The 12,134-nt window shown below is 42.4% G+C and overlaps 1 protein-coding gene across 1 annotated transcript in view; it reads left to right on the top strand.

Annotated features, from left to right (window-relative positions):
• Positions 1-12,134, top strand: part of DOCK2 (dedicator of cytokinesis 2) — a 430,014-nt gene that overhangs the window by 59,495 nt on the left and 358,385 nt on the right. Inside the window, exons 16-21 of the mRNA XM_077327133.1 lie at positions 7-79; positions 182-285; positions 1,711-1,894; positions 1,990-2,087; positions 10,185-10,274; positions 10,583-10,683. Of these exons, the coding sequence (XP_077183248.1) occupies positions 7-79; positions 182-285; positions 1,711-1,894; positions 1,990-2,087; positions 10,185-10,274; positions 10,583-10,683 (650 nt within the window). The remainder of the gene's footprint in view (positions 1-6; positions 80-181; positions 286-1,710; positions 1,895-1,989; positions 2,088-10,184; positions 10,275-10,582; positions 10,684-12,134) is intronic.

Below are 12,134 nucleotides of genomic sequence, written 5' to 3'. Positions count from 1 at the left end.
TAATAGGTAGCATTGCCCATTGAAGAGATGCAAAGAATTCACCTGCGCTTTACATTTAAACATCGTTCTTCTCTTGAATGTAAGTAGACTCTCTTCATTCTTTGCTTTCAGTGTATGGGATTAGGTAAATTGATCTTCTTCTAGAGGAAAAAGACTAATACCGAAGTTTTGTATTATGCAGCTAAAGACAAAGGAGAAAAGAACTTTGCCATGGCATATGTCAAATTGATGAAAGAGGATGGGACAACTCTGCTGGATGGGTTCCATGATTTGGCAGTCCTTAAGGTATCGACTAGCTGACTTTCATGCTAATTTGCATGATCTAATGGTAACTTGAGACGGGGACGAACTGGAAAACTCCATTTTTGGCTCCAGGTTCGGTGTGTTCTCATCCCAAACACCTGAAGACAACCTAGTCCAATGTTCCAAAATGAACTGGCTAGTTCAAGTTGGTCTGTTTACTTCCTCCTTCCAAGTGAGGGGGAAGCAAAAGGGACTGCTAAAATGGTTGCTAAAATACCAGTGATCTGGTATTCGGGTATATGTTCAAGAGAAATATATATAGTGTGAAAATAGTGCTCTATTCTAACTTTTTTCAAAATGTCTGGAGAAATTCCAAATTGATGACATTTACAAATCAAATTTTGGCAGTTGGCTAGAACTCAAAGGATGGACTACGTAATTTTTTCCTGAGTGACAACTATATAAATCAAATTTTCCCTGTGCATCCTGTAGAAATATAGATGTATGTCAGACCCCAAGGTAGATTCTGCTATTAGTTTTTTGTCAGTTCAAGCTGTTGAGCTGGCTTTTTTATCATATACAAACTCCTAAATGTTCCATGATGAAACAATTAAGATTATATTGTAACTAACAGACTTTTCATGTGCCAAAATTATGTGGAAACTCAGGTGTCAAAAATAGCCTGTAATGTAGTGTACGGAGCTGCTCTCAATAAACAAACATCAGAAGCCATGTGCATGAGGGATTTTTGATAGCAACTTCAGGGCAGTCTAGGGTTTTCATGCCTCATGTTGCAAATGAGAACCATGTGCTGAGTTCTCCTAGATTGCCTTGTAATAGTTGGTTGGCTTGCTTATGTAGTTTTCTCCCAGCAAGTGATGTGAGATTTCAGGAACTACATAGAGTGATAATATGACATCATAAATAAGCTGCAATATGGGGAGATGAACATTTTAACACAGGATTAATGTTTTCAGCATTAGTTCCATGTTGAATGCCATTTGTCCCAAGCCATTCATAATTAAGATCTGATATGGAGTACCTGTTATAATGTCAGACTGGAACAGGGAGACCAGAATCTCTCCTTTTCCAGAAATCTTACATAATTGTTATGATCATAAAATGGAAATTCTGTATGCTATCCTGAACTCCCTGGATAAGAGGCCAAAACAGATACATTGAAACTACTGTGAAATAAATACTCTTTAATACAGCAAACTTTTAATATTAGATTTGTATATGACCTTTTGTCTATGTAAGTACATGCAGTGGTGGTCTTTTTCTCTTTATGCCTGAGTTTGCAAAATAGATTACAATACAGGGTGTATTTGAATTGAATGGAGTTCTTTGTCGGGGACAATGTATCTATATACAATCTGTAAACCATATGGAGCATTGTTGCAAAATGTGTAGCAGTTCCTTATGAATTCGACTCATAGGGTATCTGACAAATGTTCTGTTTTCAAGGGTGATAGTAAGAAAATGGAGGATGCCAATGCTTACTTGAGTCTGCCGTCCACGCGCAAACTGGTAGAGGCGAAAGGCTCAACCTTAAGTCGAAGTTCAAGCAGTGTAGGAGGGCTCTCAGTAAGCTCAAGAGATGCCTTTTGCATTTCCACTCTTGTTTGCTCAACCAAGCTAACTCAAAATGGTAAGACTGTATACTTCTGACAAGATTTCATATTGAGCTTTTAAAGGTAAACTCTCTCTTCCTGTGCTCAAATATATTTCTGTTCTTTTCTACAGTGGATTTACTGGGCCTTTTGAAATGGCGTATGAAGCCAGAACTCTTGCAGGAAAATTTGGAAAAACTGAAGCTTGTGGATGGGGAAGAAATTGTGAAGGTATATCTTACTTGGCAGAGCCTCCTGTGGCGCAGAGTGGTAAGGCAGCGATATGCTGTCTGGAACTTTCTGCCCATGAGGTTGGGAGTTCGATCCCAGCAGCCGGCTCAAGGTTGACTCAGCCTTCCATCCTTCCGAGGTCGGTAAAATGAGTACCCAGCTTGCTGGGGGGTAAGCGGTAATGACTGGGGAAGGCACTGGCAAACCACCCCGTATTGAGTCTGCCATGAAAACGCTAGAGGGCGTCACCCCAAGGGTCAGACATGACTCGGTGCTTGCACAGGGGATACCTTTACCTTTTATCTTACTTGGCAGTGCTATTAAAGGAGACTCCTTTTAAAGTAGACTTGAAATGGCTTCCAGCCATTTCAACCTGTGAGGCAGGTCCACCCATCAGCTATTAGGTGTAAATGGCTGCAAGCCATTAAACACATCCATTTTGTTTCCCCTACTATGAAGCCAGTCATTTAGCCCTTCCAAGGCAATCTCTTCTTTCTCCCAGCAATGGCAAACTGTGGCCAGGAGAAAGGGGGATCTGAACTGGCTGGTTTGGGGGAAATTACAGCTCATTTTGGTTCAAGGGCTCCCTGAATCCTGAACTGGAATATTTAAGTTTGTGCCCCACACTACCTGACATAGCTACTGTGAAAAAATAGAGGTGGGTGTCATCTGCATATTGGTGACCCTCATTCCAAGTGGTTTCATGGAGGTGTTAGATAGCATGGGGTACAGGAGGGAACCCCGTGTGACCCCATAGCATATATTCTATGGGGCCCCTAATTCCTCTTTCTGAAATTGCATGGTCAAGTAAGAGTGGAGGCAGTAAATTCTTGTGTCCCCTTGTTTTAACCCAGCCAATTTCTCCAGAACAATATTGAAAGCTGCTGAGATATCCAGGTAAATCAACAGGGAAATACTCCTTAGTCCCCTTCTGATAAAAGTCAGGGCAACCAAGTCCATTTCCATCTCTAACCCAGGCCTGAATCAAGATGAAAATGGATCTACATAACCCATATCTTTGAAGACTGCCTGAAACTGCATAGCCACCACCCACTCAAGTCCCTTGCCCAGGAATGGAATGTTAGCCACTGGGTAGTAATTGTTTTGGCCATTTGGGTCCATGGATGCCTTCTTCAGGAGGGGTTTCACAACTACCTCTTTAAAAGTGATTTGAACTGCACCTTCCAGAAGAGAGGCATTTATCATTTTCTGGACTCAGTCAATCAACCCAGCATGGCAAGATACTATTAGTCATGGATGGCAAGGGGCACAGACTGCAAAACATGCTCTCCATTTCTTCAGGTGCTACCAACTGAAAGGCATCCAAATGGTTGGTCACATTTGCTTTGAGTTTGCTTCAATATGAACTGGTTTGTGAAGTTCATGATGTGGGAGAATGCCCACTTGGCATGCTAGAAAATGAATCAATACAACTATGGACCCTTATAGTGAATGTGAGCAATTTTATCTGCAAAATGGAAAGGAATCACTGTGTGCTTGTGTCTTTCCTGGGTTAATATCCTCTAGGAGTTGAGATATGTGCTACTTCAATACCTGGAAGAGATCCAGTGGATAACATTGTGCAGACACAGCGGTGACATTGTAACAGATCGGCATGATAATATGCTGTCACCCGGTTGGTCACATTTGTTTCTTGCATAGTAACTGTCTAACTGCTTCAGTAGTTAAGTTCTCAGTAAACCAACAGGCCTGGGGGACTACATGGAAAGGGCAAATGTCTGTGCCCACAGAACAAGTTTCCCCCAAAATTCTATAGGTTAACCAGGGATGCCTCTATTAAAGGAACTGGACATTCCCCACCCCACAGCTCTATGGACAATTCCAGTTATCAGTTTCCTCTTAATAAAACAGTAACTGGTGTTGGGGTGGGCTCAGTCCGGGATGGGGGGGCAACAATTGGCCCCGGACTGACAAGCGGAGGGGCCAATCAGAAGGCATAAAGCGCCTTCCAACTGGCCCCTCACCACGACAGACCAAAATTCCATTAAGTCAGCCCAGCCATTGGTTATCAGGAGACATGGTTGCCAGTCTGCTCCTGACCACTGCAGGGAGAGGAGGTCAGTAGAACATAAGAAACCCAAAGTCATGTTAGGAAAGTAAAAGGACAACACAACTGGCCATGAAACAAAACTGCTTCATTGACTCCTGATGTGGGTTGAAGACCACCCTGCCTCATGTTTTTAGGGGAGGGGCCGTGGCTCAGTGGTGGAGCCTCTGAAACCCCACTGGGAACCGCTGCCAGTCATGTGTCTGTCTGTCCACCTAGATATACCTACCTATTTAGCATCTGCCTAGCATCTATCTATCAATCAATCATTTGTCTTATCATCAACCGATGGGGGATGCCATGGGGGATGAGAACAGATGCTTGGACATGCTGCACCAGCCCTTTTCACCCCAAAGCTGTCCAACTGTAAATTGCTTCAGAACCCCAACAGCTGGCAGGAGGCTGGTGAGTGTTCTCCCTCCCCCTCCCTTCAGGCCTGCTGCGAAGGAGCCTCTGACAGGCCCTGACTGAGGGGAGGGAGGTGTTTTCCTCCAGAGAGCAACGAAGGGGAGTCTGAGGGCCTTCCTTTTGAGGGTGAGTAACTTTCCCCTTCTGCCAAACAGTTAGCTGACAGGGAGGCCTCAGAAAAGCCCCTTCTCACTTAAAATACTGCTCTGGCCAGGGGTTAGACACAGCCAAGCCATGTGTCTTTCTTCTTTGCAACTCTCTGCAGATTTGAAGCCTACTGCACAGCATTATTCTGCAGATGAAACTGGATGCTGTTGCTGAGGTTCTTTTGTCTCCTGTTTCATCTGCACAACAACCCTTTGCAGTAAGTCTCAAGTCTTTCATTTCAACAACAACCTGTGTGGGAGGCCTTAAATGTTTCTTCTCTACCACAACCCCATCCAAATTAGCCCTTTCTGCCTGGGGAGCTGATCTTTATACTCTGCAGGTGAGCTGTAATTCCAGGAGCTCTCCAGGCCCCATCTGGGTTGGAAACATTCCTGGAGGTTTGGAGGTGGGACCTCAAAATTGTACAGTGCCTCAGAGTCCAGCCTTCAAAGGAGCAATTTTTGCCTGCAGTTGGTAGGGAGTGGTGCAGGTGTGTCCCTCCTGGGCTATGGCCAGCCCTTACCAGCACAGACAGGTAGACCAGCATCAGTCCTGTGAGTCTGGAAAGTGCAGGAAGATCTAAATAAATATTTACAGCATGAAACTGTAAATAGTGAACAAGTAAATGGCTGGAGAAACATGGGAACTGACTTGACATTTTCAACCTTGGCCTAGCAGTATTAAAAAATGTTACTAAGGTCAAGACTGCTGTGCACAGAGAATCTTCCTCTTAGCGTTGCCAGCTTCCTTGTGAGACTATCTACCCTACCTCCCTCATGGGGAGTCTGCTATGGGGAGAGAAAGGGAAGACAATTGGAAAATGCTTTGAGACACTTGAGGGCTGCTGGGCCACTACGATCCATTCCCAGTTCTCTCAGACCTCTCACAGCCCCACATACCTCACAGGTTGACTATTGGGGGGAGACGAATGGAAAAGGTGTTTGTAAACTGCTTTGAGACTCCTTTGGGTAGTAAACAACAAGGTACAAAAATCTGTTCTTCTTCTAAGGAGCAACCATGAAAGAAGCATGTGGGCACATAACATTTTATCAGTCAAAAATGGAAAAGAAGGAACAGGTTGGACACCTATGTACTGTGACTACCCCATGTGTATTAGGGCAGAGGGGCATTTTGGTGTTTGTGGCCTAATTCAGACAAGAAGGGAAATGACACAGAACTGGGGGGAATTGGTTGCCATGTAATCTTCCCCTAAGAAGAGTCTCCAGTCTGATTTTCCCTTCACATATCTGAAGACATGGCTCTGGAAAGCTCATCTGTAACCACTATGCCACAATTCCCAATGGTCAGTCCTCTCCCACACTCAACGAACATTCCAAACCACAGGTTATTGACACCCATATCTCCACACTCATGCCCTCATTTGCCACCACGCCACCACAACCTCCCACACAACATACACATTCAACCCCATGCCCTTACAGACTGGACAACTCCTCCCCTTCCTCTTCCCACTGCCAAGCTCTAGCGCCCATTGTATTCTTGGATACACGGGTTTTGTCTGGTATATATTTGTCTGGTATATCTGTTGCTTTCAATGTCCTGATGGGGGGGAGGGGAGGTATTTCCTGTTTTAAAAGCAGAAAATATACTTTTCAGAAAACTGGTATTTAAGAAATTTGTTCAAAATATTTTCACATGAAAAGAAGCAGATGGGGAAATCCTAGGCAGGGATCTATCTTCTATGCCTTAACCTGAATTGCAACACGATTTTGAATTTAGGGTTTTTAGTAGTGGCTTAGTATGATATTCTAGGAAGCAGACTTAGGGGGTGTCCCTAACATTCTTTTATGTATTCTGGATATTGAAATAGTGTGATGAGTTCCCCCCCCCACGCCTTGGTAAATCTTATTTTGTGTGTATACGAGTGAAATACTGCAAGCGCAGGCAGTAGCACAACAGCTATGCGGCAAGTCTAATTCATTTTCTCCTGATCTCAAGCTTCACATAAGGACTCTTCTGGGACACTCACCTTGATTAAAGTAGAATCAGCAAGCAGCTACTTTAGCACTCCCTAAACTTATAACAATTCTTGGCATGGGAGTTTGTTACCACCATAGATCCCTTGAGTCAAGACTTTTGTTTTAATATAATATCAAGGCCAATTTGAATGCTGAACTGTGTGTGCCTGTTCAAAGGAATGGTGTTCACATGTGTGTGAGAATAGTTAAAATAATCATTTATCTTTCCAATCCTTTTCAGTGTCTGTGAACATTATTTATATATCTGAAGACAACATTTTTCTGTGATGTTACAATTTGTGTTACTGGTAAAATTTGAACATGGAATGATGATTGGTTTGTTCATGGAAAATGAGTGCAAATTGGTCAATATATATACTAGTAGGAATGGGCACAAACCAGGAAAATGAGGTTAGTTCCAGTTTGTGGCATGCCCACTTAATGAGTCACAAGCCATCACAAAATTCTAAGAGCAAAATGAACTAGTTTGTGATTTGGGAGAATGGCCCCCCTGGCATGTTAGAGACAACATACTTTCAGGGTATCTCATGCTTGATGAGGACTGGATTTACAGAGTTCAAAATATCCCCCCCCCCAAAAAAAAGGAGGGGGGAACTGCAAATAAGGCAAGGGCAGTAGAAACCCAGCAGAACTGAATCAAAGTCCTAGAGAATCTCTGTAGTAAAAACTGAAAGGGAGCATTTTTGCAAGTCCAACAGAACGAAATGTCCCAAGCCTTTCTTTAAGTATGCCTCAGCTGGGTGGAGTGACCTTCATTTGGAGGGCTTGCAGCTGGGCCTAGTCCTCATCTAAGGAAGGAGCTTCAGTTGTGCCCCATCAGGACCAACAGTGTGCTGACAAGCTGACTTTCTGACAGTTGTCAGAATTGCATACTGTTGCTGTTTCTGCTGCTTTGGCAAGTTCTCCGAGCTAGATCGGGCATTCCCTCCAGGTCTCAAGGGTGCTGGCAGGTAAGACTGGGTAGGAGCCTACCTAGAACCAGGCTGCTTGTCATTTAGAGGATTGGGCTGGCCCCAATCTTCAATGCAATCCTTGATGGCAGGGTCTACAGGCAGCACAGGGATTGTGCTTGACCCAGGCAGTACACCTGAGCTAGCTACAGCCTCTGGAGCACTGTCTGGTTGCTCAACAGCAGGGATAGTCAAACTGTGGCCCTCCAGAAGTCCATAGACTACAATCCCGATGAGCCCCTACCAGCGTTCGCTGGCAGGGGCTCATAGGAATTGTAGTCCATGGACATCTGGAGGGGTGCAGTTTGACTACCCCTGCTCAACAGGAAGTATAGCAGGTGCAAGAGTGACAACTAGTTTGAAACTGGCAGTGGTGTTTCCAAGGCAGGAGATTTCTACCCCCACTTTTGCTTTGAAATTTAGTAAACATTTTGTTTGGGCAGAGACTGACTGAAAATGTTTCTGTTCATGAACCGGCATGACCCTCAATGAGCTGCTTGAGAGTTCATGAACCACGAACCGGCCAAAACTCATCACAAACTTTTGTTTTTGGGCTGGTTCATACCCATCCTTATATATTATTCCAGATTTACAATGCAATCCTAAGCACAGCTGTACCCTTCTAAGTTTATTATTGTTAAGGGAGTTAGAAGGATGTAACTATGCTTAGGATTTCCTTGTCAGACTTCGATGATTGAGCTATGTAGTTTCTTGGGAAGGAAGCTGAGTTAATTATATTGCTATATAATAGGATAAGCCCTGAAGATGGACAAGATATATCTTTCCTCTCTTGAGGCTAACCTGCAATTATTGAGGTGACAGACAATTCTCTCAAGCTGCACGTGTATAGAAGGTCTGTTAGATTTTGGCAACTGCTTTGGGTTAATATTAATAAAAATCTAATAAGATAGATATCATAATGTTTCTTTGCAGTAAATTGGCACTGATTTTTATGTGTAGCTATTATTTTTCCTTACATTAGAAATTTTGTTCTTGAAGCAAACCCAAAGTAGACTGTGTTACTTTTCTTTTGATTCCACAAAAATTGGCTTCCAAAACATCTTGGATAATTTTTTTTAAAAGTTCAGTTGAAATATAATTTTTAAAGGAGTGGGTTCTTAGTTAGATTTTGAACCAAGCATTTGGTCTTAATGTCTGTAAATAAACATTTGGATATGAACCAAGCATCAAAGGTTAGAGAGGCTTGATTGTGGCATCTTCACCCTGCAGCCTTGGCTGTATCAAGGAGGACAGGGCTCTTACCTGAAACTGAGTTAGGAATTCAAGCAATGGTGTTGCCTCTTTTCCTCCTTGTTGCAGTGCTGAGTAATGGTAACTGAAAAGGGGGATCTCTTACCTGGAGCTGGAATCCAGGTACAAGGGAAGCTAATGGCCCCTTCCCCCCTATACTGCATTAAAAAAAATACTGTGTGGCCTGTCTCTGAGCATTATTATGGATTTGGCACATTAATCTTTAATCTTTTGGTTCCTATATCTCCTTCTGCATCATCTGTGTTTGGTGGTTTAAAAACTGGCTGCCTAAAAGCTAAATTTGCTAAATTCCATTTCTTAAGAGAAGTCTGGCCCTTTAGGTGTTAGGCTGCTTTGTCCCCTCCCCATGTTCTGACCTTCTTTGAAATAGCAGAGAGAGACTGAGACCTGATTTTGTGTAAGGAGAAGGAGAATTCCCCTTTGCTGGCATGTTCCAGTCTTTCCTTTACAACTTGGCTGGGAATCCAAGTGGGGATGTAAGGCTTGGCATGCAAACAGAAAGAGAGGTGTCTCCCTCTTTATCCCTTTTGTGTTTTAAATTGCCTATAAAATTTCAAGTAAACAAGTTGAAAACAAAACATACAGGAGAACACAACAGTTTAAAAAAAAACGAAAGGCAAAGGTTCTTTTATACTTACAAAAATAGATGTATTTGCTGTTCATAATGAGCATTGCAGTACCTAATAAAAGACAGCCATCTGCCTGGCAGGTTTACAGGCACTCTTAAGCTTTTTCTTCAGTATACCTTATCAGTCAAGTATCCATTATGGCCAGTTCCATCATTCATTTTGTCTTTTTAGGGGTGGTTTTGGATATCCAGTACAGGGTCATGCTAGGTTTTAAATATATTAACAGGTGCAAAAACTGGTCTCTCTGGTTTGGGGGAGGACTCTCCACCACTGTTCACAACTGATTCAGAGTGACACACCAAGTGTCTGTTCTGTAGTCAATTTAGGAAAGAGGACACATTCTTGTTATTCCAATATATATTCCAGACAATGCTTAGCATTAAATATCCTAAACATTACTACATGTTTGCAATGTGTAAACTAAATCTTTAAAGATGTGACAGAGTTTCAGGTGAAAGTGCTGGAAGGATGGCTCCTTTGAGGCATAAACATTTGAGGCATCAACATCTAAGTGGAACATTTTTTGTCTAGAGGAATCAAAAATGCTCTTCAAAGGATCTTCATGCTGTCGTGATGCCAAAATCATTGACATGTTTATTGGTCCCTTCCCCTTCTTTCTTTAGTTTCTTCAGGATACTTTAGATGCCCTATTTAATATCATGATGGAGCATTCCCATAGTGATTCATATGACATTCTTGTCTTCGATGCACTGGTAAGAAAAATGCCACAAATAGATATAACTTGATGCCCTTGCCTTCTATTGCTTGTTAACTTGAGTTTATGGGTCCTTATTTTTTAATGGCTATACAAATATGACTTTTCATAAGAAAAAGATTTGCAGGATCACAGCCACAGATCTGCTGCATTTTAAGCTACTTAAACATTCAGCATTTTCATTTGGATTTCTAAAAAGAATAAGTAGAACAGTTAATATTTTAAAATGTAGCATTTTAAGTCCAAATTTACCATATTTCAGAGTATTGCTGATATGTGAAAATACTAACTCTATTACTGTTACAGATTTATATAATAGGGCTAATTGCGGACAGGAAATTTCAGCATTTCAATACAGTATTGGAGGCTTATATACAGCAACACTTCAGTGCAACTTTAGCTTACAAGTAAGTTTACAATAGCTTATATTATTAATATGAGTACCATACATCACTGTTACATAGGTCACAGAAAGCAACAGGTCATTCCAGTTAGAAGAATCTCATATAGGAAAGAAACTTGTAAACAGGTTAAAATTGGGCTGGATTCAAGAGCTGTATTCTCTTGTGATTACATCTCTTTCAATAAATATTGAAAGATTCTTCAGAGTGGAAAAGGAATTCTTGGATCTAACCAAATATGTATGGATATCTCTTGCCTATGGATGGAGAACTAAACAGAAGATGGTTCAGTCAACCTCTGTGTGACTGAGGTAACAGTTACATAAGCCCATAGCACCTTAAAATCCCATGTTTAGACAGCAAGCATTTTGGATGCTCAGCTAATACCTGTGGAATTCAGAGAATCGAGCCCCTGAAGACATTGGATACATACAACTTATATTTAGAGATTAGCTGTTGACCTTAAAGATAGATTCAAGTGGGTAGCTGTGTTGCTCTGAAGTAGCATAACAAAATTTGAGTCCAATAACACCAACAAAGATTGATTCAAGGTGTGAGCATTCGAGTGCATGCACTCTTCCTCGGACAATGGAACAAGGATAATAAGAATACAGATATAAGGCAAAAGTAAATTAGTAGGAAATTAGTAAACTGTGTCATAACATCCAAATTATTCAGTATGGTAATTCTTTGGTAGAAAAAAAGCTAATCTGTCATTTGGGTTCATTTGTAGTTCACAAAAACATTGGAGACATAAAAATGTCTAGGTTAGTAATTAATGGCAAACACTTTCCCAGTTGGTATAAAGGGATTCCACATCCATGGTGGCTAAAATAGTATTCCCTGGAAGGTTGTTCAAAGATTCTATTTTTCTCAGAAGGTCCGTGGTATTGTGAACATAACTAGGAGCATTGATGACATAGCATCTTAGAACAGAGTCCAAATAGCCAGATACCCCCATGGTGATAGGGTTTATGCCTGAGACAATTTGTGCATTTGTGGTAGAAGATAAAAGATACCTGGCCGAGGTTCCTTTGCTGTGTCTAAAAGAATTGCTTCCTGAATGTGTGGGAGGTAGTTCCTTGATACTTTTGTGTAGTTCTTTTTTTGTATTCCTGTGTGGTGTCTGAGTCCAGTGGTTTGTAAAAGGCGGCAGGGCAGCAGGGAAAATTCCCAATTATGTATGCCCCTGCCGCCAGCCCGGGTATGGCCTGGCCCAGGGCCATGGAAGGCCCATGTTATGCAAACATGGAAACTTCCACATCTTCCAGGATACTGCAGGTGCCTGCAGGGGCTGGGGCGGGCCGGCGCTGTGTATAATTGACAGCGCGGGACTTTCGGCCTGTCCGGCCCCAAACTACGGTGTCCCTGCCCATGCCATAATGTACAGAGGGGGTCTGCCCCCCCACTTTTCCCGGCCCCTCCCCACCTCTCCCCCCCAGCCGCTGTCACTTACC

Source organism: Paroedura picta, chromosome 3 (assembly GCF_049243985.1).
Source record: "Paroedura picta isolate Pp20150507F chromosome 3, Ppicta_v3.0, whole genome shotgun sequence".
Classification (NCBI taxonomy): domain Eukaryota; kingdom Metazoa; phylum Chordata; class Lepidosauria; order Squamata; family Gekkonidae; genus Paroedura; species Paroedura picta.
This window is presented reverse-complemented; position numbering and strand designations above follow the sequence as displayed.